Raw genomic sequence first — 25,989 nt, 5'->3', positions numbered from 1 at the left:
AAATAGTAACGTTTTTACTTATTTTGGTTTTCAACTTAGGAATCATTTAATGTTTGTTATCATAGTTAAAGAATCATTACTAATGACTTGACTTTCTATTTGATTTGTAAATGAACTTTATATTATGCTGTTCTAAAAACAATGAACTTTATATACTAACAAAAGAAAAAGGATGTTGTGGTTGAAAGATAAAGTGATGAGAATAAGAATACTAAAGTAAAAGCATATGCAACCGCATGCAAAACGTAATCGATACTTATATCAATAGTAACACTTGCAAATTATTATTAAACCAAACACATGAGTCTTTAACCTATAATATTTTCTTTAAAATGTTAAATCGAATCTCCTAGCTTATGGGTCGTTGATGATACATAGGTTAAATGTTAACTTTTAGAACATAAGATGGTTGTTTTGGGTTGGTAAAAACAACTCAAAGAAACTAAGATGTGCAACCAAATGCTATGAGCAAATCAAAAGATAACAGAAATACATAAAAAATATCTTGAAAATATATCTTTTTCATGTAAATGCGAATATGAGATCAATGATGAATCTGAAAGTTTCTTTGCATGGGTGTCGCTAGTTCTATTGGTCGGATATCCATCAACTTGATAGACACCAATTCGTTTGGTATCAAGACCTTGACCCTAAATACCTTAGAATATTCAACATATCTAATAAAAATACATGAAATAATGATTTAAATGCATAGTGTACTTTTTCTCATTTATTTTCTTCCTTGATTTATCCCGGTGGAAATTGCCTTGAAATCAAGAGAATCAAAACGTTGAGTAATTTGCAACAAACTCACCCTTTTTAGTACACATTATATGGCTTTCAAGTTCTTACATGCACAAACCTTCATCTGATATTTGTAAGTTTCACACCGTTGCTTATAGTTGTGTAGGCTAAATCATTCAATCCGGTGACTTTTAACTTAAAAGTTATTGACCTTTAGACGACCGACAAATGGCTAGTAGATCATTCACCAAGAGTCTTTCTATTGACAAACACACAATCGGTGGTGGATGCATTTTACACTAACCTTTTCCTGTACGTTGACTACAAGTTAGCGTAGTAAGTTACCTTGTGTTGACTTACAATACAAAACTAAGATCATGTGTAGTGGTTTTGCCCCCAAAACGTCCCCACCTTCCTCTTCATTAGCCTGGAAGAAAGTCAACCCCCACCAAGCGTTTCCTACAAAACGGTCAAGCCCAAATTCGTCCCTTAAAACGCGCTAGGGGGCGATGTACCCGAGCGTTTTGGGGCTCTTCCCCCTCCAAATCCCCCAAAACAGCCAACTACGTTTTGTCTAACTGACTAATTGTATGTTTCGTGTAAATGACCTAAAATTTTCCTTAGAAAAACATGCTAGATTAATCATGCTACGATAATCTTTTACATACACTTAGAGTTCTCTAAACTTAGACTTTGACTGACATATGACTACTATTTGCAAGTTTCCTTTTACAATCTTCAGCATCAAATATATACAAACGTTTGACAAACACGAGGTGTGTACGTTTTCTTTGTTATATTCAAGAAATCATCATATCATCTAGCAATTGCATCATATTAGGATTGGACGACCTTGTTTGTAATGGTAAATGAAACAATCCATTCATGTCATCAAGAGAAACTATCGTTACGTGGAAAAACAAAACCGTGAACAACTAGTTACGAAACTTAGTAAGATAAAACCGACATTATTGATCACTGAGAGTGTAATAATAAATGTTATAGTGACTTGGATATATTGAGTTTATAAAACATGGCATTAAATGTGACATGAATATGGTTTTAAGAGTGATTAGCAACTAGAATTGAATTAGAATAAGGTTAATTAAAGGTAGATGAGTTTGATTAGGTTAATACAATACAATGTTCGCATGCCTAGTGCCACTACCAGAACCACAATGCCGGAGTAAATCTCACCATCACCACTGTCGTCATCGGCCTTGTTATCGCTGCTGCTATCATCATGTACTCCACCTCTAGGTAATGCCCACTTCACTCAACTCAAATTCAAACCCAGTATACAAGTATTGTTTTGTTTTGTTCCGTAATTAGTGGGATTGATGAAAGCCCTTAGACGCAGTCAAACTCTTTGAGATCCGTCTTATTCGTAGTAGTTGCATCTTCTTCTTCCGATCGGTGAGTGAGTAATCCGACTCAGTTGATCTCGAATATTCATTCTATTATCTTGGGTCTTTTGTCCGATAAATCCGGGATTGTTTTTCATTTTCATTTAGTAACTTTGTAATTTCCAATTCGGTTTCAAACATCGTTAGATGTTTAATTGGTTGTGTCCGATCCATGACCCGAAACTAATTCATGTGTAAGAAGATAAAATAATGTTTTTTTTGGGCTTAATTTCACTTGTTTTCAAGACAAACATGAATGGTTTAAAGTAATTGAGATTCAAATAAGAATCTTTAGCAGAAAAACTGTAACTGATAGCAAGGCCGACAGAAGTAAGTTTAGAGCCCAAAATCATAATGTTGTTAATAGAGTTTGGTAGTGGCAGTTAAGTTTCAGGGTTACTTTTCAAACCCGCTATGTTTTAAGTTAATGGTAGCACATGATAGTAGAATGGAAGCCTTAAACAATTAGTTGTTGAGTGGATTGGGTATTAATGAACATCTATACTTGAAGCTTGATGTCATCCATGAGCGTACCAATCCAAGATTTACCTTTTTTAGAATAAACGTGCGGATTGAAACTTTATTACTAGGCTCAAGTATTTCGTCTGTGTTCTGCTCAGGTACTAGTTAGTAGAGTGCCAATTAGTTGTGGAAACCATTCCTGAGTCCTGACTAGAGAAGTATATTTTTTGTCGTCAATGTCTGAAATCATGAGTGAAAGTGGAGGCATTTGATTGTGTCAATAATTTTGCTTGATATTCTAGAACATCAATATTTCATGAACTTGTATTCTATATGTAGTAGACAACAAAAGGCTACAGGAAAAATGTATCATGTACCGTCGTAAACATCGAATAGAAAGCAAACGTGATATGGAAATTACACTTCCATCATTAGCCATTTAATCAAGCTAGCTCATTTATGTAATGAACCCAGAGGCCCATATTATATTTTGCTTGATATTATTTTTGGAAGACGAAACCATTGATTAGTGAGTTGTGAGATGTGTTGATTGTTATTAATTGCTAACTGTATGTTTAAGTGGCATTATTATATTGAGCTAACAATGGGTGTTATTGATTGAAGGGGACGTCTAAAATCACCATGGTCACGTAGGAAAAGAAAACACGCGCTCACTCCTCAGCAGTGGAAAAGTTTCTTTACACCAGACGGAAAGCTTCGAGATGGTGTTAAATTTCTTAAAAAAGTTCGCAGTGGGGTGCGTCTTCCACTTTCATCTAGTAGTTTAGATTTTGAACTTATCCTTTTCCAAGTAATGTATTTATTTATATATTTATTTGCAGGGAGTTGATGCAAGTATCAGGTCAGAGGTTTGGCCTTTCTTACTTGGAGTGTAAGTAATTTTGATATCTAAGTATTAATGTATCTTTTAAATTACACCAAAATGACCTAGTGTTTGCTCACCTCTCCGAGGACATGGTTGAGGATAGGAATTCGTGGAGAAGTAGAATTAAAGTTAAGGATTTTTAGAGAGAATTGAATACCTTAGGGCTTAGACTTAACTTATTTAGGTCACATACCATAATGGTATTTCCCTTACATATTTTATTATTATTATTATTAGCTTTTATATTGCGGTTAAACTGTGACCTTATTATTAATATTATTATAATTAGTAGTAGTTTTTTATATAACTGTTAAACTTTGATTTCCTTTTTTTTGCTTCATACACATGTTCTTAGAGCCGAGGGTCTCTCTGGAAGCCACCTCTTTATTCCTTTGGATAGAGGTACGGTGTGCCTACATCCCACCCTCCCCAGACCCTACCTATAGCTCTGCTGTCGGTGGGATTTTACTGGGTATGATTGATTGATTGATTGATTGACAGTTATGAATTAAATAGTTGCAAAGAAGAAAGAGATAAATTAAGAACCCATGGAAGGTATGTCTGCCTGTTTCATATTTGTCTACTGTCATTTGCACTCCATGTTATTTATTTTATGTATATATGTGTGTGTTACAGAAAGAATTATGAAAAGTTGCTGAGGCAATGCAGGAAGCTTTTGAGATGCAACACAGGGGAGAGTGATTCGTTCATGGACTCTGCAGAATCAGAGGATGTTGTGAGTGCTAGAGAGTCTCTATCTAGTGAAGAAATAACTTCATCTCCTGTGTGTTCAGATAATACTCCCATAGTATTGGAAGATCCCATGGTTGGTGGTTCGACAAGATATATAAATCCAAGCATTTCCGACTCTGACTCGACCGCCTCGGACTCTTCTCAGGATGCTGAAGCAAGTCAGACCTTCCCCTCCTCAGATACCAAGGAGGAAAACGACGAGTCAACTGAAGTCCAGTCAAAGCTTACATTAACAGAGGATTTCTCCACTTGGCAGCGCATCATCCGTCTTGATGCAATTCGTGCCAATGGAGATTGGATCTCGTACTCCAAAACTCAGGCGGAGATCTCTGAGGAACGCGCCCTGCGTTCAGCCAAGGTCGTCTGATTAAAAGACTACGAGCATCTTGACCCGTGCCGGATCTTCCATGCTTCACGGCTGGTTGCCATTCTTGAAGCTTACGCACTCCACGACCCTGAAATTGGCTACTGCCAAGGGATGAGTGATTTGCTGTCTCCAATAATCGCGGTGATGACAGAGGACCATGAAGCCTTTTGGTGTTTCGTGGGGTTCATGAGAAAAGCACGCCACAACTTCAGGCTTGACGAGACAGGGATCCGAAGGCAGCTGAGTAGAGTGTCCAAGATCATAAAATCCAAGGACTCCCACCTGTACAAGCACTTGGAGAAGCTGCAGGCAGAGGATTGCTTCTTCGTGTACAGGATGGTGGTGGTGCTGTTTCGGAGAGAGTTGAGTTTCGAACAGACGATATGCCTGTGGGAGGTGATGTGGGCGGATCAGGCAGCCATCAGAGCGGGGGTGGGAAAGTCGGGGTGGAACAGGATAAGGCAGAGGGCCCCGCCAACAGAGGATCTGTTGCTGTACGCGATAGCAGCGTCCGTGCTGCAGAGGAGGAAGCAGATAATAGAGAAGTACAGCAGCATGGATGAGATAATAAGGGAATGCAATAACATGGCAGGACAACTGGGATGTGTGGAAGCTCTTAGATGACGCCCATGACTTGGTGGTTTCCATTCATGACAAGATCGAGACCGCATCATAAACTGCTGCTGCTGCAACTCTTCCACTCACTCACTATTTTATTATAACTGCCCCCCTCCCCTCATCAGAACTTTATAGCAAGCAGCCTGCAACCCTTATTTACTTTGTTTTTTTTTCTTTTACGTGGGAGGGAGGACAATTGTTGTAGTTTCTTTCAAACACATAACAAAATTGAGAATCAATCAATCAGCAAACTTATAATCAAATATCAAATGTCTGTTTTGGTATCACAAATCAGACGATGGAATCTGACTCTTGTTTGTTGTATCCAGTGAAATAATAAACAAAAGAAGCAAACGTCCATCAACGGCTTGACTTAATGGAAATTGCGAATGTTTTAGTTTAGTTTCATGTGGCCAAAGGGATGCAAGTGTCTTGCTTGTGGTCTTAAATTTCATTCTTACATGTAATCTCTCCTTGTACTTGTCCAGTGTTTCTAATACAAGAAAACACTCAAATAGTCAATAAATTAAAAGCATTTCATTCCTTTTATCAGAATTAAGAAATACACAATTATTGACGATTCGACATTACAAATGAAAATAAAGATTAATGCTTGGCATATGATCTGACTGCAAAAGCCAAACTGAAGACGAAGAGTGGCACGAGGAACTGTAGAATCTTAACAGCAAGTTGTGAAGTCTTGTAGGGCTTATTATCAGTAGACTTGGCCACTGCATAAGTGCGTTTAAGTGGAACCGCGGTTGCATGCTCTAGCTTGCCAATGCAGTATTTGTCCATCATCCCTATAGCTTCATCACTATGCCCAATGTCCTCAAAATCAGCCGTTGCATTTTTGCCTGCAATCAATATTTACCATACGATGAAAGAAAAAAAATAAAAAACAATGTATGCAATTGTAGATACATTACATACCTGTTGCGGCTAGCAGGACTTCGGCACCTCCAGGGTGGTCCTCCATAAAGGGTGTTACATCGTAAACCTTTCCTTGGATGATAAGCCAGCAGTCTTCGGTTTCGTCGTGCTTCAAAACTTGATCAAAGTTAAATGTTTTCATCGTACCTGCATGTTCCGGCCACACGCACATGTTACTAATTTAGAAATAATAATAACAAAATATGATAATAGAAGATACCATTACATATTTACATTACCTATGTACTATGTAGTAGAGTATATTACCTATTTAATATGTAGTAGAGTATTATGAATGATGTAGATGGATCTGAGCTTTGGTATTTATAAACGAAATTGGAGAAGGAAAAATAAAATTTGTTTTAAATTACCAAGGTCCATGGTACATAGGGGTATTTTGGTAACCTAGAGTTTAGCATTAAACAGTGGAAAACGAAATATAGCTTAGGAAGTTACGAAGAGAAGACGAATGAAAAGAAGGAAGGGTCTGTTGGGCTTTCTTTGTAAATGAAAAAGTGGGCACAATATAATTGGTTGGCAAAAGCGGCAGAATGCAATTTGTTGACCTCAACCAATATAGACAACTGTTCTTCTCAAAATAAAAATTAAAATAATAAAAGTTGCATTTTCATATAGTAACTCTCACACAATCTGTCAATCTCTAGACATGCTTTAAACATACACCAATGAGAGGGGGGCTGCTCAATGAAATAAGATTGAGATGTTTGTGATTTACAATTCGATCATGAGGGTATTCGGGTTTTACCATCAGTGGGCCTTCGAGTGGGTGGATTTTTTCTAGAACTGAAGATAATTTGGAGGCGCTTAAGGGCCCCATACGGCTGGGTTGGGACTTGTGCCAGCTGACAGTAGCCTTTTGCCATTGGGTCATCCGGTAAGAAATACCTTGGCATTTTGGTTGTTCTAAAAAACATACACCAATATTCATCAAGGAAATACAACTGATGACTATCTTGAAAGACAGTTCAAGAAAAAAAAAGCCCATCTAAAAAAACCCTTTTACTATACTACTTAACTAGCATAAAGCCCGTGTGATACACGGGTGGTTAAAAAACAAAAAAAAGTTAAATTTAGTAATATACATTATAACATACGTTATAGATTCATAGCATATTAATAATGATAAACAAAATTTTAATTCATAAATCTCTAAAAGCCTCTTTGAATACAACATTGGATGTTAACTTAATTGTTTAATGATTTTCTAGTATTAATTATAAGTGAATTAACAATATATCATTTATAAGTCAAGAAATTCAACATAATAACTACTTAAGTGAAGTTGTAAGCATCTTTAGTTTGAAACATGAGGTTTTGGGCTCGAGATTTGTATCACACAATAATTTATTTTTCAAAATTTTACAAATGTTATATTCATATGAAAATGGTTGTATTTGAAGAGAAACTGGGTCATGAGTTATAGCATAACTAAACGGGTTCATACTCCATATTGTATTTGGAAAAAAAGATGATAAAATAGGAAACTGCTCACATGGCATCTATGTGGCATCCTATGTGGGAGCCCTAGAATGATGTCATGTGAAAAAATCAAATTGCTTTAATATATAGTTAGATAGATTAGATTAGATGCATTAATACAGCTAGCCTATAAGAGTATTCTTATTTGATTATCCATCTCCATCTCTATAATTACACTAAAAACACTATTTTTTCTCTCTTAATTTTAATCAAATAATACTTTTTTATACTTTTATTATTATCTTTTTTTCTCTCATTCACTCACAACCACTTTCAAAAACATTAAAAAATTATAGAGATGAACAGTACGCTTCTCCAAATTTAACCATGAACAGTAACATTTTCTCTCTCTTCCTCTCACAATCATTTTTAACCATTTATAAAAAATGGAAAACCCCTCATATAATTTGAAGAATTCACTGGGAATGCTATAAGCTCTTGTATTTCTTTTAATAACAAACTAGGATAGAGAGACATTTCCATCGTACCATACACAAATTTCCTCTTTGTATTTTATGTTTATGTTTTTTTTTTGGCTATAGTAATTGATGGGTATTTTATTTTTATTATGTAAATATTTTAAAATTAATAAAAGTTTGTGTATTAAAATATTAAAAGAAAATAACATGCTTACAAACATGCGATGACGTAAAGTGATGTTTTAATGACACTTAGCACACTTGTGTAAAACAAGCACACTTGTGTAAAACAAGTTGTTTAAGAGGTGCATTTACATTTTTGAAGGGCAAGTTTGGATCAGGTTGCCTTAGCAGGTTAATTGCTACTAAGTTGCTCGACTCGGTTGCCACTCCCGTGGTTGTGGCTCAGCTTGGTGACAGTCAACACGAACTCCCTGCTAAGGGTTTGTGTTGCTACTGCCTGTGTCACGACAACATCAACCACTTACAGTTCTCATTGCCTGAGTAGCAATTGCCATTACTCTCGGTTGCCACCGCCCATTCTCACTACTTAATCATGCCATATAAGCCCTAACAAGTAGAGAAAAGCGCATATTACTATGAAATATTTATAATGATTTAACGAGTAACTCGTCCATCTTATGACTTATCATAATTCTTAGCATTACCATTTGATATAATTGCCGTCATGTTTATTGATAGATAGCTAGGTATGCCAAAAGTTGACATTTACACATCGACACCCGCTTGAAATACACAAATATAACGTTTTTTTAGACCATGCCTGACCTAATTAGCTAGCACATAAATTTCCACTTATCTTTCAATTTTTCTCTTAAATCCTACAAACATCTTCACATTTAACACTTTTTTGCATTCGTATTTTCATAAAATTTTTTATAATCCACTTCACATAAAATTTAAACAAAATAAATATGGGGTACAAGTCATTAAAACACATTTTACAACTCATGAATCATAAAAATCCACTTCACATAAAATTTAAACATAACGATAAAAACCAACCCGGACCCATCCAAGAAGCATAAGGCAACCTCCTCTAGCCCTTTGCCCACTCCACGGATCCTCTATTCATGGGCGACTGGTTGGAGATGAATATACAAGTGACGTTAAATAAATAAAGAGAAAATAAAGTAGATAGATCAATAAAGATCTAGGGACTCGAGCACCCTACGAGCTTGAATGTGAAGAGCCATGAGTCGTTGCTCAGGATCAAGAGTTGAACCAAATTGACTTGCAGCCCATATCAAAGACGCAGATTTCTCACCGAGGAGACGTCTTATGTCATCATGAATGCCAGCCATTGGTGCTCCTTCTCGACCATTTACATGCACAATTAAAAGTAACAAGAACTCTCCACATTTCATCCTGAATCCCAGTTTTAGTTAATAATAATAAAGTAGCCGTGCGTAATTAATAATGAACATAAATGTCTAGTCCTAGAAACATAAAGATAATGTTTCCTATTAGTATTTAACTGGTTTATTGCCGATCTCATTATCTGTATCACTTCCACTACATACTTTCATGTTGATGATGCGCAGTCAGTTAATTGCATATAAGATGTTTATGATGAAAACTTAGAAGAATACCTCAAATTTTCGTCTACTTGTTTGTCTCTTATAAGCAATGCAACTTCTTCAATGCCATTACATTCCTCAAAGGCCTGGCAAACCACAAAGAGCAGTTAAGAGCTGAATCACCTTTTGACATGATAAAGCATGCGAATGAGGGATCAAGGGACTATCTTTATTACATCAGTATAACTGTTTTGAAACCCCCTTGAGTGTATTACTATCAGTTTGGCTACCATATAAGAAAAAGCATACCATTTGATTAATGGAGGAGTCCAACATTATTGATATAAGAGCATCCAGGCATGCCCCTTGCTCAAGTACCCCTCGTGTTGCTTATATATTCATCAAAACCTGCATGGATTGAAATATATAACCAGACTCAGAAGTCAGAACTGGTCGACCAGTTTACAATTGTCGTTTCTTCAGAAAAAACTCTTAATTAAAAGTGGCCTTATGTGAAACCTTAACAGTCCACATTGAATGAAGCATATAATCATTTCTACAGTAAAATCTATGAAGGTCGTCAAAGATGTGATTTTCAAATAAACAACTCATTACTTCTTCCAAACCTGAGTGATAACGTTTATATTCTACAAGGCAGAAGTCTTTGAAAATGCTTCTTCCGGTTTGAGTTAATATAAAAAACGGATGGCATTAACAGCAAAGACAAATTGGATAACTAATCTTCCCTTTGAAATTCAACACAAATAAAAAAACAAAGCCGTTAAGTTGAAGTGAATGCTTGCACTCAATAAACAGAAAAGCTAGACATTATTGAACTCCAATGAAAAAATGAACTATTGAAAAGGGTTTACAATAATTATTTTTTCACCCTTTGGCCATTGAAAAGATCTCTTTGCAAAATCCACCTCGACACGAAATATGTCACAATAACAGAAAGCCTTAATGATTTAAAATTTTTTTTTGCCACAAATTAGTGGCTAAAATTATAACCTATTAGTATTAATATACTACCAGTCAAAACACAAAGTAATTAATGGCCAGGATTTTAATGCTACTACAGAAATAGCATTGTCTACTTAGGAAAAGAAATCCACGTCAAAAACCCAAATTCATTTGTCATTATACTAAACGATATGGTAGCCACATGAGTAGAGAAAAAAAGACTGCACAAGAAGTAAACATTTTGTGCTTTGGACTAGCATAGACAGCTATCACAAGACTTGGGTTATACTTTTAGTTGTTAAATATTAGAATGTAACTTAGACTTGTGCTATTATTGATTATTCTTATTATTATATTTATCATATAATTGTATTATATTAAGAACTTAAGATTAATTTGCATAACCGCCGCAACCTTACCAAGGGATACAACGCTTAGAATTAGAGTTATACATACCCATATATGTAAACATATGTACTCACTTTTTCCGTTGTATCCCTATTTGATTCGATACAATTCTCTCCTTCTTTAATTATCCCAGCAATACGATCTTGTGATTGTGTTCTTGATATCCAACATTAGTGCATATTTATCTTGCATACGCCACGCAGATCATTACATATTAAACGTAGCACGTGTGAGTGTCCGTATCCACATAACACATATTAAAAATTTTTCCCCTTCAATTACTCAGATTTCATTAGTATGGATTACTCATTGCAACCTAATCCAGTTTTATCCTAGCGATTTCCGCGATCTCACAAAGAACAAATAACAGTCAACATTCATTTCATTGGATGCTTATAATAAAACGCCTAACCTGAACCGCCTTGTACTGATGTGCCAAAACCATGCTCTCCCTATGAAGCAAGCAGCACCCTTCCAAAACCCGAAGCGCAAGCGAAACTTCAGCATCGGTCGAAGGGCTCTTAATCTTCAAGGGTTCAACACTGAAAATGTGATCCAAATTGGTGACTATCTGATCCTCAAAGTCTTGTAGAGAGTGCTGAAACAGAACCGGAACCACTAACAAAAAAAAAAAAAAAAACCCCTCTTTTTATCACAAAATTCATCAAATTAAATAAATTTACAAACTTTGCTACTAATAATGTACCTTGAAGAGGTGGAATGGATTGGGTTTGAGCGAAGAGGGTGATGGTGGAATCAGAATTAGCGACGGATCGGAGAAATTTGAGGATGTTGCGAAGGCCGCGGAGTCGAAGGAATGAGAAATCGGACCGGGCGTCACGGAGGCCGGTTCGGAGGGCCAGGGTTACCTCTCGGTAGAGTCTCTGATCGTCTAGTGACTTCACCAGTTCACTCACCGCCGGCGAAGACGTGGATCCCTCTTTATCGTTGTTGTTATTATTATTATTATTATTCTCCGTCCAAAACGCCTTCTTCAGATACATGCTTGTCTGTCTATCCTCACTCCAGAGTCTCCCCATCAATATTAATAATCATGTTTGAGAGTATAGAGGGCGTAAACGAGGCTCGATAACTAAACGTGTTTTGTTTAGGATCAGATGTGGCTCAAGTTCAAAAAAGCTCAGGCTTGTTTCAAGCTTTTTATGGATTTGAGCCCGAATAGCTCGCAAACAGCTTGGCTTGTTTGCATCAATATTTGAGAATAATAGGGTTGTGCACTTTTCAACTTAGGTCAGTTTGAGCTAAACTCAAACAAAAACCCAAACTTCAGGTTTTAAAAATTTTAAAACCCATTCGGTTTCAGTTTTATGGTTTGGGTTCAATTAGGTTTCAGTTTTAGCATTTGAGCTTAAAATTTTGGATTGGAAAAAAATTGGCTTAAAATAATTGACTTGAACCTAAAACATTTTGTTTGTTAATAACAAACTAGGTGTTATATATTTGGGCTAAAATATTTGAGTTTATAAATTACTTAAACTACAAAATAAATATTTATGAATTCGCTTCGGTTTGTTTTTCGGTTTTTATTTGAAATAAAATCAAAACGAACATAAATGTGGTTTTTTACAAAAACATGAAACCAAATCGGCGGTTTTGTTTCGGATTGGTTATTTTGGTTTTTTTAGGTTTCATGCACACCTAGGTAACACTTTTTGAGAGAAAGTTAATATTTAAATTCTTTTGTGCTTTACCATTTGTATCATACGCTTTGATGTTTGTTCAATTCTTTGTGTGTGTTTTTTATTTCTTTGGTATATACTCAAAACTTAATGTACAACGTTCTATTTCGTGTCATATATTTTAGTTGTATTCTCTTTTTATGGTAAAAGTATAGGTTTACTTTTAATTTTAACAAACGCATACATCATCATCATCATGTACAAAATAAACCTTGTTCGTTGTTCGGTTTAAAGCAGCAAAACGTGAGTTCAATTAAACTTCACTATTTTACTAATTTTTACTAAATAGGCTGAGTCCAAGAAACATGTGATCACTTTTGTTGGGCTTCTTGTTCGTTTAGCTGATCGAGTTCCATAGGAGAAGATATTTATTTTAACTGAAGTAAATGAGTTTACTACACGTAGTTTGAAGGACAAAATTGATTATGCATAAAGAAAGAAAATGAGTGGGGCATGAAGAAAGAAAGAAATAAATGAAAAGGGAACATGATTATTCAGAATTTGGAAAAACAATAGTGTGGTCCAACAAAAACATATTTTTAGGACTTATGTTTATAAAGGTTAGGTTTGATGAAATCGATACCAAGAGTGATAATGTGTTTATAGATATTGATTGACAGGTTACAATGACATGCAATCCCCATATATACAAGGGAAAGCAAAAAGGAAATACAATCAAACACAATCAATTAATAACTAAAATATCGGAAACAGAGAAGGAAAATATTGAGACAATATTGACTTCTAATACTCCCTCTTAAGTTGGAGTGTGTAAGTTGACAACACCCAACTTGCCAAGTAGAAAATTAAATTGGGTGTGCCCAATCCTTTTGTTAAAACATCAGCAATTTGCATCTTGGTTGTGACTGGATATGGACTAATTTCTTTGCTTTCAACCCGTTCACGAACAAAATAACAATCCATTTCCACATGCTTAGTTCTCTCGTGAAATACCGGATTATTGGCTATGTGTCGAGCTACCTGATTATCACAAAATAAAGGGGTAGGTCCTGCAACAGGAACATCTAATTGTTGTAGAAGCCAACGCATCCATAAAACGTCACTAACAGTAGAAGCCATGGAGCGATATTCCGCTTCAGCGGAAGAACGTGATACGACAATTTGTTTCTTTGTTTTCCAAGAAATCGGAGCTCCTCCTAAGAGGAGAACGTACCCGGTACGAGAGCGTCTCGTGAATGGACAACTAAGCCAATCTGCATCAGAGTATGCTTCGAGTTGATAACCTCCCTCAATCGGAAGAAGGATTCCTTGTCCCGGTGTAGTTTTAAGATAACGAAGGACACGATAGGCAGCATCCAAGTGGTTTTGTCTGGGGTCAGACACGAACTGACTCAAGACATTGACCGCATAGGTAACGTCCGGACGAGTGACTTGTAACTAAAGTAAACGACCCACCAGTCGACGATATTGGCTGTTATCGACCGCTGGTTCTGATTCTCCCTTATTGAGTTTCAAATGTGTTTCACTAGGAAAAGAACTAGGTCGACATCCTTCTAACCTACAATCTTTGAGAATATCAAGCGTGTATTTATGTTGGCTCAAAACCAGCCCCGTGGAAGTTCGTGTTGCCTCGATGCCAAGAAAATATTTAAGGGGTCACAAATCTTTAATACTAAATCTTTTATTCATCTCGTCCTTTAGAGCCTGTATTCTGTCACGATTATTTCCAACAATAACAACGTCGTCCACGTATATCAAGGTTGCCACGATCACATCCTTCTGTTTGTATATAAACGGAGAGTAATCGGCCTTCGACTGTTTATAACCAAGACTAAGTTGGGAAGCAGTGAACTTTTGATACCAGTTCCGAGAAGCCTGCTTTAAACCATAAAGGGATTTCTTCAAACGGCAAACTCTGGTTTATCCTTCTTTAGAAAAACCTTGGGGAATTTTCATGTAAAGTTCTTCACTCAGATCCCCGTGAAGAAAGGCATTGTTTACATCAAGTTGGTGAATGATCCAATTCCTTTTTGTGGCTACAGCTAGAAGCGTTCGAACCATGACAAGTTTAGCCACTGGGGCAAAGGTATCATGATAATCGACTCCCTCTTGTTGCGTGAATCCTTTCGCTACCAACCGCGCCTTCAGCATTCCACCTCAGTATTTGGTTTATACTTTATTTTGTAGACCCACTTGGAATCTATAGCTTGTTTTCCTTTCGGTAAACTTTCAAGAGTCCATGTGCCGTCCTTTTCAAGAGCTCGTATTTCCCTCTCCATGGCATCTTTCCATTTTTCATTTTTTATTGCCTGATTAAAAGTCTTAAGCTCATCATTGGTGGTGATGGCCACTAGGAAAATTTTATGAGTGTTGGAAAAATTATCATAAGAAACATAATTAGAGAGAGGGTGTACCGTTGAAGAGCCTTGACGTGGTGCGAGCCGGGTCGGATCTATGGATGGGGGAAGATCAACGTGAAAGTCCTTTAATCGTGCGGGTTGGCTTCTGCTTCGTTGGGCCCGCTCGAACCCAATAGCGGAATCGTGGACCTGAGATTCAATGCCATTTTCACTTTCATTTGGGTCATGATGGTCCACCCCAGAATCTTCATTGGGTGTCGGCCCAGTTTCATTTGTTGGCCCATTCATTTGTGATTGTGGAGAATCAGGTTGGTGATGAGGCTCACTTGTGTCTGAATCATCATTTCTCATTTCTAGCGTTTGGGCAGTGGACCTGGAGCTTGGCTGGGCCACGACATCTTCAATAAATGAATTATCTTGCTCGAACATATCATCATTATAACAATTAGGAATGATTTGACCAAACGGAAAATTCTCCTCGTGAAAGACAACGTCTCTCGAGATAGTTACCCTTTTGCTTTCTAAATCATAAATCTTATAACCTTTTGTTCCTAGTGGGTAGCCCAAGAAAACACCGGGTCTCCCTCTCATTTCAAACTTGTCCCCTTTGGTGTTGGTGTTTCTATAGTATGCTAAACAACCGAAAACCCTCATAAAGTTGTAGTCGGGTTTTTGGTTGTGAAGCAATTCAAATGGCGTTTTATTTCCAAGGACCTTAGAGGGTAAGTGATTGATTATATATGTAGCCGTTAGAACACATTCCCCCCAAAAATATTTTGGTAACTTTGCCTCAAACCTTAAGGCACGGGCTGTTTCGAGAAGATGTCGATATTTTCTTTCGACGACACCATTTTGTTGTGATGTGTGGGGTAAGTAGTTTCAAGAATTATCCCATTCTCCTTGTAAAAAAATATCATTTCATTTGATGTGAACTCCCCACCGTTATCAGACCTAATTCTTTTAACAACTTTTCCAAATTGTGTTTTAACCATTTTGTGAAAATCCTTTATGTACGTACTAGCTTCATTTTTGTGCTTTAGCAAGAAAACCCAAATAGCTCTACTATAATCATCAACAATAGTCAAAAAATACCTTGCACCGGTAAAAGAGGGTGTTCGATATCTGCCCCAAATATCACAATGTTTTAAATCAAAACACCCAATTGTCTTAATAGTACTATTTGGAAAAGAAAGTCTCTTTTGTTTAGACTTGGAATAGGAATCACACAACTTATTGAACGAAACACTTTTAAGGAAACTAATGTTGTTGAGTTTTTCACCAGAAGCATGTCCCAACCTGTTGTGCCATATGCTATTTTTCACCGCCATTGCCACCCTGTTGTTCCTCATCATCCCCATCCGATATAGACCTTCCCGGTATTGCCCCGCACCAATCAAGCTCTTCGTACGAAGCTTCTGCATCACGCAAAAATCAGGGAAAAATGAGACAACACATTGTAAATTGTTCGCTAACTTTCCCACAGAAAGAAGGTTGCAAGTAAATTCAGGAACATATAAGATTTTATTTATTTTAGTACCCCCCTTTAGGGCACCGTCGCCCTTTTCTTTAACTGGCACCTTAGTGCCATTAGCAATAGTGACCGGTACCTCAAAGTTGCTTTTAATGTTATTATAAAGAAAGTCTGGATCATACTTAATGTGCTCAGTGGCCCCCGAGTCCATTACCTACTCACCTTCCCTTTCTTCGTTACCTGCAAAGCTGGCCATACGTGACGGGTCATCCTTTTGATTATTGTCTCCCGCAAAAGTCTTCAAGAGTGTCTCGTATTGTTCTTTTGTGAGACCAGGAATAGGGCTTGAGTTAGCTTCAACATAGGCAGCCTTGCCACCTTCTTGCTTTGCCTTATTACCCGGCCACCACTCCTTGTACCCAATCTTCTTAAAACATCCGTCTTTGTTATGGCCATCTCTACCGCAATGAGTGCAATATTCAACGACATCACTTCGTTTTGGATCCTTCACTACAGCCTTGTCACGTTTTGTCGCATCCCGATTGCCACTACCATCTCGACGATATTGAAAGGAGGCCTTGAAAGCGGCGGCTTCATTCGGCTTTCTGTCTAAAGAGATAGACCTTTGGTTTTCATCGTCTTTAACTAGATGAAATGCGTTGTTCAAGCTTGGTGTAGGTTTAGTTGCCAAGATCTGAGTTTTAATCACACCAAACTCATTATCTAGTCTCATAAGGAACTCATAAAGCCTATCTTTGTCTTTTGCATCAGTTAACCTTTTTCCAATATCACAGGTGCACCCATTACAAATGCATCTGGGTACGGATACGGCTGAATCGATCTCGTCCCAAATGCCACGGAGCTTTGTGAAGTATGCTGAAACGGTTGATCCCGCTTGCTGCATGTTGGTTAAGGCGAGCTTCAATTCGTAAGCTCTCGGAGCATTATCTTTACCGAAACGTTCAAGGAGATCTGACCAGATCTCATAAGCAGTTCCAGCATATTTCACACTGTTTCGTATCTCTTTTTCCATGGCGGTGGTGAGCCACCCCTTTACCATAGCATCAGCACGCCTCCGGTGCATGTGATCTGCGGAGTCGTTTTCTGGTTTCTTGAGAGTGCCATCAACAAACGAGACTTTGTTTTTGGCGAACAGGAAGTTCAACATCTCCTGTGACCAGTCGTTGTAGTTGTGGTCATTAAGGGTTTCGTTTACGTGAAGCTGTTTCGAATAATCGGAGGGATGAACATAGAGGGGTGAGTTTACATCAGGTCCCACAGATCCGGGTGCAGGATCCATGTTGGCGTTTGCATCGCCAGCCATGGGTGGCGTCGGCTGCTTTGATATTTAGGGTTAGGGTTGATTTGTTTAAAGAGTGGTAAAAAACCGCTTTGATACCATGATGAAATCGGTACCAAGAGTGATAATGCGTTTATTGATATTGATCGACATATTACATTGAGATGCAATCCCCATATATACAAGCGGAAGCAAAAAGGAAATCCAATCAAACACAATCAATTAATAACTAAAATATCGGAAACAGAGAAGGAAAAGATTGAGACAATATTGACTTCCAATAAGGTTGGAATTTACATATTACCAGTTCGAAAGTTGCGTATCATTCACTAGATAATGAAGCTCTGTTTATTTTGAAATTAATTTATTGGAATGGATTTGATGGATTTGGATGATTCTTAACTCTCTCTTTTTTTTTTTCAAACGATCATTTTAATCACTGACGGTCCACTAGACTATCTGATCATTCACCCTAAGGGTGTGCAAAGCTTGAAACCCGACCCGACCCGGGTGAAGACCGACCCGACCCGAAGACCAATCTTTAAAAATAACTGAAACCGAAGACCGGACCTTATCTTGCGGGTCAGGTTTCGGTTTTTCATGCATCGGTTTTTCGGTGTGAGGCAAATGACCGAACTCGGTTAATATTTCAGTTCAATGTCGTTCTGTTTGATCTTGGAAGGCAATAATTCATCAATTGAACATGATATGCCTCTTCAAATTCTTCAATTCAACATCAAACAGTAGCTCTATTGTTTTTCTTCATTACCAGGTATAATTAATTTATAAAATTATTATTTCATTCACCTAAATTGATTAAATTCATCATCACATATGCATGAATGCGTTATTAAGGTGTAAACTTTTTAGTTAGGGAATCAATTCAATAAATTATGTAATTATGCAATACTTTTTGAAAGTGTACACCAACTGTTTGATAAAAAGTCTGACTCAAGTTACGTTTTGCTTGATTGTATAACACTTGTTTTCATGATAATTTTTGTTGTTGTACTTGACAATTTATATTTGAACAGGCAACTAAAGAGTTCAAAACACAAATACGAAAAGAAACAAACTTCAACTAAAAATCGGTTATTCGGTTTTAGTTGGTTTTCAATTGACCCGACCCGAAACCGATTGCCCCTGATATTAAAGACCGAATATTAATGTTTGTAAATAGGGCCGGTCCGGGTTCGGGTTTTTACGGGCCGGTTCTTCGGGTTTTTTCAGACCGGACCTAAATGTGCACACCCCTATTTCACCCTATGACAAAACTCATCATAGATGAGAATACTCACTCACTCAATATGAAGCCATCTATATTTTTTTATATATACTTTGTCATAGGTAAAATTAGAACTCAATACATCCCCTTTTTAAATTAATGTCTTTTAGTACCTCATCATAACCACTTGAGCTGAAGATCATTGACGGATAATTCTTAACTAAATCAATACTCTTTTAGCATTTTATGAGTTTATTTAATATCGAGTTTTCTATTACTCTTCCTTTTCAATTCCCAAATCATTTTTTCTAAGTGCCACAAATCAAAATTTAGGCCCGATGCTAATCAATTCAGTTATGACGTGTGTGATTGGTGGACAATAATGAATTAATGATCAATAATTTCAGGGCCCAGTCCAACTTTACTTAAACTTATAAGAGGATTTTAACTTTTTTTTATTAAACGACAAACAAAATTTGTTATTAAACACAACGCAACAAACTAGCAAGATGCTAGAAACATCAAACTCAAAAATACATTAAGACAACGTAGTCACACCACCTAATACCTTCACCCACCAGAAACACCAGTACAATTTATACAAAATTAAACTAACTCCATTTTTCCCACGTTAAACCCGGCCACTTGGACCTATTCTTCACCCACAAAAAACTTAGTGCTTTTATCTCACCAATCACGCAGCTTAGACTTGTTGTTTTCCTTTCGAACACCGCGAGGTTTCTCACTTTCTAAATACACCAAATCACCGTCAAGCACACCGCATAAAACGCTTTCGCCCTTTTTTTCGGTAGTAAAGAATATTTATACAATTTCAATAAATCACGAATGGAAAAGGCATAGATAGATGGAACCTTACACCAAGAGGCAATAATGCTCCAAACCGATTGCGCAAACTAGCAAGACACAAGCAAGTGCTCTGCCGATTCAACGTCCTCCCTCCGAAAGATAACTTCTTAGATTTCCATATGGCCAATCTCTTTCTAAATAACTCCACCACCGGATCCCATGAGGCCACCACATTCATGTTTGCACCGACTTGTAGTCCAAGATATTTAAATGGAATTACACCCAATCATACTTGCCATAGCCAACCTTTCCGAAGCTTCTACACGTATCCCATAAATCCAACTTTTTATGGGATTAATTTTTAACCCGGACACCAAGAAAAAAACACCTCAGAATTCTGCGCAGATTCATTGCACTTTCAGCATCCCATTCGCCAACAAATACAACATCATCCGCGTATAAAAAATGATTTACTACCGGTCCGGCCATCCCACACTTTAAACCTTTAAAAATTCCGACATTGCAAGCTCGTTTCATAATACATGTTAACGCTTCAATTGCTAAAACAAAAAGAAAAGGTGACAAAGGATCACCTTGCCGAAGTCCCCGATAGCACGGAAATTCCGGCGTAGGTGAACCGTTCACAAGCACCGACGACGTGCTACCCATCAAGATTGCAAATACCCATTTCCTCCATTTACACGGAAACTTCATTTGCTCAAGAACCGAATCCAAGTACTTCCAATTCAACGAGTCATATGCCTTTTCAATGTCAACTTTGAAAAACATGCCCCGTTTTTTCGCCCTTTTCAACCATGCCACTATTTCATTCAAAATTAATGGCCCGTCAAGAATACTACTATTAGCTAAAAATGCCGATTGCTCGACCGACACCAACTTTCCAATCACCTTCTTTAACCGACTTACCAGAACCTTTGAGATGACTTTGTTTATGCAACCAATGAGACTAATTGGTCTAAAGTTTCCTAAGCTCACCGGATCCTTTACCTTCGATATTAAAGCGATAAAAGAAGCAAGATCACCGTTGCTTATCCTCCCCGTTGAATAGAACTCGTTAAAAATATTTATAAAATCTCCTTGAAAACAATTCCAGCACCGTTTAAGGAATCTAAAATTATATCCATCCGGCCCGGGCGATCGATCACCTTCACAATCCCATACCGCGTTTTATTTCCAAGAGTGAGAAAGGACTTACCAATCATCCGCCTCTGCATCATTCAACGAACCGATCCCGACACAAACAATCTTAGGTCGATCCAATAATGGTTCAACAAATCTATTGGCAAAGTGCTCGAAGACTTCCCCTTTTACCAACACCGGATTCGACACCCACACCCCGTGGACCACCAACCCATGTATCCTATTAAAAGACAAATTCATATTGAGAATACCATGAAAATAAGATGTATTATCATCTCCATCCATGGCCCATCTAACCCTTGCCTTTTGGTGTAGATCTTTCTGCTTCACTAGATCAAATGTCTCTACTACAGCCACACATTCTACCCGCATCTCCAGCTCCCGTTGTGAAAGCGGCCTTTGCTTGGCAACCGTATCCAATTCCAAAATCAATCGCTTCCTTTCTTCATAATCACCGTATACCTCCCTCTTTCTCCTCTCCAACCAACTCTTAATTCTGATTTTTAGCCACCGAAGTTTAGTGAGTAATGCCAAATCAGCCGGGCCATTAAATCTGAACCGAGCACATTGTGTTTCCACAAATTCGATAAAACCTGGTATCTCCAACCAGCTGTTAAAGAACCTAAAAGGAATATGGCCATAATTAACCGACACCATACCAAGAATTAGCGGCCGATGATCTGAACATCCTTTAACAAGAACATTCAATGAAGCGAGCTGCCACATATTCATGAAATCTTTACAAACCAGAAACCGATCAATTTTACTAAATTTGTCACCTCTATCAGACACGTATGTAAACACCCCACCTCCCATACTATATTCACACAGCCCCGCTTCGTTTATAAACCTGTTGAAAGCATCAGCATTTGAGGCGACAAACTTGGAATTCAATCGCTCCGAAGCCTCTTGCACCTCATTAAGTCACCCGCGAATACACATAATCCAGTAGCCGACCTTCTCATCTGTAATAATTCCCCCCATAACCTCCTTCTTTCTATATGATCATTTGATGCATAAATGTTAAATACATTTATTTTTACCCCTGTAGCTTTAATCATGCTGGTAACCAGCATATACCTCATGTGCTTGTATACCCCAGTTTTGGCAAAAGTCGTTGGGTCCCAGACACACATTAATCCTCCCGATGTACCCACCGCATCTACTTTATCAGATTCAAAAATCGTTCTTCCCCATACCTGAATGACGCGAATAAAAGAAGAAGCCCGCAACATAGTTTCTTGTATTGCTAAAAAATGTGCACCATGACATGTCTTAAACCCCAAATCCACTCCGTTTTCCTGGGATTCGTTTATCCCCCGAATATTTATTGATAAGATATTCATTGACAACCGACCGATCCTCCTTCCTCCTGAATTGTAACCCGAACCAACTCCACATGTTGTTCTAACTCAACCCCAATAAAATGTCCCACTTGGATTGTCTTCTCAACCTCATCCTCCATCCCCTCCCTAGCAACCGAGTCCGTCGCCACCATCCCCACTCCTTTAAGAGTCAATTCTTCATTTTCATTGTTTTCATCTATCTCGACTCCTAATGGTGAAGGATTTACGACTACCACTAGCCATACAGAACTCGGCATTCAGCCTATCAGATTGTGTTTTGGAAGGGGTGTGCACACCAGCCGACTCTACTCCAATTTTTCCCATGCCCGACACCAACCCCATGCAAACTCTCATTCCGAGACATCAATAGCTACTTTTTCACTTTCCAAGTTTTCAGGAGACTTTTCGTTTTCTCGAATCACCGGAGCTCCGCCTGAACCAAGTTCGCCACCACTGACTAACTGGTTAACAACATCTATCACGATATGGTCATCTTCCGCCTCCTGATCCACCCGCTTCATACCATTGGTTTCTAAGTCCCGCTCCTGGAATGAACCCTTGGACCCTTGGACGTCACCTCACTCTTACCATTTCCCCTTCTTCCAGCTCCTGGAATGAACCCTTGGACGTCACCTCACTCTCCATCCTTAACGGATATTTAGTAACCTTCAATCACCGGGAGCCATGGGTTTACCTCTTCAGAAATCCATACCGAGTAAAACTTATCTTTCCACTTTACTTGGATTTCCTCCTCAATACGACACCCAATCTTCTTTACCACATAAACTCTCCCGACGGAATTGTCCACTTTTTCCCATGAGAAATCACACGGCTAAGAAACTCTTCCAAACTCCTCCGCGATCTTCTCGTAAAACTTGCTATCCCGAATATGGAATGGGATACCGGTTATCCATAGACATGCGATTCGTTCAAAGGTTAACTCCTCGCCTTTCCATTAGACAACCGACATCAAGTACTTCTCCCAAATCGGTTTCTTGTTCACGAAGGCTTCTACGTTTGATTTCTCATTGAACAGTAGTATCACAGAAACTCCCCCAACGTATGATATCGCCGCTTCAGGGAACCCAGCCTCTTCGAGCATCTTCCGGAATTTAGTAAATGACTCGAGACACTTTGCAACTCCCAATACTGACCTTCCAACCCATTCCAGAGGTGATGACCTCTGACCTTCATTCACCGTAATAACTTTTTTGCCTTTCACCTTACTTTCCAAGTTTGCCGTTATGACATCTTTATACGATATGCCACCTGGAATCGGGTGGCCTGGTTGTATACCGGTTTTTATACTTGCTCGACCTTCTCCCCCGCTGTTTCGTGCATCTTTTTATTGTTCTTCCCAAACCTAGCAACAGTCACCCCTACTTTTGCATTACGGATTTTAATCGTGTTTAACTCTTTTAGCATTGTTTGGACATCTGTCACCCTCTTAAATCGAATGAAACCGAAGTAGTTCCCATACAAATCCATTTTCTTGGCAACGTACGCATCTGACATCACCCCCACGGTCCTGAATTCTTCCCATAGATCGTTCTTCGTCACCCCTTCTGGCAGGTTAGAGACATAGAAAGACGTTTCACCACCTACCCCCATGTAGAGAGAATCCCACGCACCAAGTGTGTTCTAAATAAACCATACAAGAGGATTTTAACTTAATCCATGTTCTGGTGGTAAAAGTTTTGGGTTTTTCAATAGACTCAAGTTTAATTCTTACATGTATTACTTTGGATGAATGCTGTCAATGAAGGATTTGAGCTAGGCCTTGTATAAAGATTGTCAGTTTGAACCCGAGCCTGGGTTTTCATCCCAACGTGTGTTACGCCAGAGAGTTCTTCTCTTATGGTGACACAAAGACTGTCAAGTGGTAGCCGGCGGTATGGTTTCCCGGGAGAACGCCCAAACCAAACTCTGAAAGCCAGCTTGGGCCCAGTTAAGACAAAATAGTCTGGCCATAGTGAGGCAATGGAGCTCTCCAAATTTGGGGTGCGGTAGCCTAAATACAAGAAAGTCGTCGTTCTGAAGAACAAAAAAAAACAAAACAAAACTTGTTCCAATCTTGGTTGGGTGCTAAAAACATGGAAAAACAAGGGTTAAAAACCTAGTATATAAGTAGATTTACTCATAGAATAGTTTAAGAGCAGGAGTAGTGATAGAGTTGTGTGTAGTCGTTCAAAAATAATAATAAGAGAATTTTAAATTAATCATATATTGTTGCAGTAGTCAATGATATAAACGTTTTTTTATCTTTAATATGTATCATTTGTGTTGGTTAGCTTCCACCACGTTTCATGTAATACTCATAACATCGGTGCTCAGCTCGAGTTCACATAATATATGCAAATAATATATCACGAATATTTTGTTCATGAGAAATTCACTAAAACTAGGTTTGAAATCAGACGCGTTGCGGCGGCGGCTTGATGCAAATCCGTTCGGTATCGGTTAAGTTCGTAACGACACCTACACTAAATCAAAAAATTATATGTGAACGTCCAAAATAGTGTCAACACATGTACAACTTATGATGAAAGTGACACATATACGGTCAGCATCTGATAAAAAAATAAAGTAGTAAATGTCTAGCTTATGATACAAAAAATAATATAAGTAAAACGACGTTTATTCGGTTGGCAAATTACAGACGTTGTGACGAAAATTCGGTTGGTATCTAGAGGTTGAAAATTCGGTTGGTATCTAGAGGTTTGCCACAACACTGGAACTAAACCCAAGAAATAATTTTGAAAAACTGGCATATTTGAAAAAAAAAACTCGGGGTTGCAGAGGCGAGTCGACATACATTCGGTCGGTAATGATTAGGTTCGTTATGATACCATAAGTAAACATAAAAAATAATTTCGTTGTTGGCTATGTTTGTTACGATACCGAAACTAAATAGACAATAACACGGGTGTTGGGGCAACAAGATGCTGTGTTTTTAGTTGGTGTCGCTTAAATTCGTTACGATACCGAAACTAAATCTAAAATTCAATTTCCTCAAATTATTATATTTAAAAAAAAAAAAAGCTTTAAACAAATCTAAATTGAAAGATCTTTTAGAAAAATGATGTCACAACCCACAAAAATTAAAATAATAAGCAGATAAAAAAAATGATGCTTATGAACAGCCAATGATTCAAACCCTGGCAACTCAACCATAACACAAGACTTCAACGAACACAATCACTAAGAAACTTGTTTTAATGGTGAAACTAAAATTGTAAATACTACAACAGTTGATTTTTAAACAGAAGTGTAACACCAGCATTTGATGTTTTATCTATATAAATAATTTGTTGTAGTGGTCGCTATAAAGAATTTAGTCAAATATGAATAAACAAATGAACGGATTGGTTGACAAATTAAATTGACAAAACAAGAAAGAAAAGGTATAGTTGGTTAAGAATCCATAATATGTCGGCCACCAATCACGACACGTATAATTAATCTCCATTCATTATTTGAAAGATACGTTAGTTGTAGTGGCTGACAGAAAGCAGTTTGTAAATTAATAGACTATAATTAAAGAGGTTTGTCTTTAAGATTCAATGGCCGACGATCTTTTTAAGACTGTTAAGAAATGTGTGATGGGTATTATTGGACGGAGACTAGATGGGAATTATTGGACGAAGTGGTCTCAGGG

The 25,989-nt window shown here is 37.8% G+C and overlaps 1 protein-coding gene and 3 pseudogenes across 2 annotated transcripts; 1 reads left to right on the top strand and 3 right to left on the bottom strand.

Moving 5' to 3' along the window:
* The first annotated feature begins 1,928 nt into the window (after positions 1-1,928).
* LOC143611571 (rab GTPase-activating protein 22-like) lies at positions 1,929-5,499 on the top strand (annotated as a pseudogene). The gene is made up of 5 exons (XR_013149793.1): positions 1,929-2,004; positions 3,237-3,369; positions 3,455-3,504; positions 4,000-4,053; positions 4,135-5,499. The product of XR_013149793.1 is annotated as a rab GTPase-activating protein 22-like (transcript).
* Positions 5,500-5,762: 263 nt separating this feature from the next.
* Positions 5,763-7,083, bottom strand: LOC143611563 (cytochrome b5 pseudogene; annotated as a pseudogene).
* A 2,126-nt stretch (positions 7,084-9,209) lies between these two features.
* On the bottom strand, positions 9,210-12,004 carry LOC143611577 (uncharacterized; annotated as a pseudogene).
* A 4,702-nt stretch (positions 12,005-16,706) lies between these two features.
* LOC143611562 (uncharacterized) lies at positions 16,707-17,816 on the bottom strand. Its single transcript, XM_077085760.1, has one exon. The coding sequence runs from the start codon at positions 17,814-17,816 to the stop codon at positions 16,707-16,709; it is 1,110 nt and encodes a 369-aa protein (XP_076941875.1).
* Positions 17,817-25,989: the final 8,173 nt, after the last annotated feature.

Source organism: Bidens hawaiensis, unplaced genomic scaffold, assembly GCF_021521415.1.
Source record: "Bidens hawaiensis isolate Kalapana, Puna unplaced genomic scaffold, B.hawaiensis_p1.1 tig00031688_1, whole genome shotgun sequence".
Taxonomy (NCBI): domain Eukaryota; kingdom Viridiplantae; phylum Streptophyta; class Magnoliopsida; order Asterales; family Asteraceae; genus Bidens; species Bidens hawaiensis.
Note: the sequence above shows the minus strand (reverse complement) of the source record. Positions and strands in the feature narration are given on the sequence as shown.

What these genes read in the sequence shown, in the direction of transcription:
- LOC143611562 (XM_077085760.1), bottom strand. Translation starts at nt 17,816, where the DNA reads ATGGCTGGCGATGCAAACGCCAACATGGATCCTGCACCCGGATCTGTG.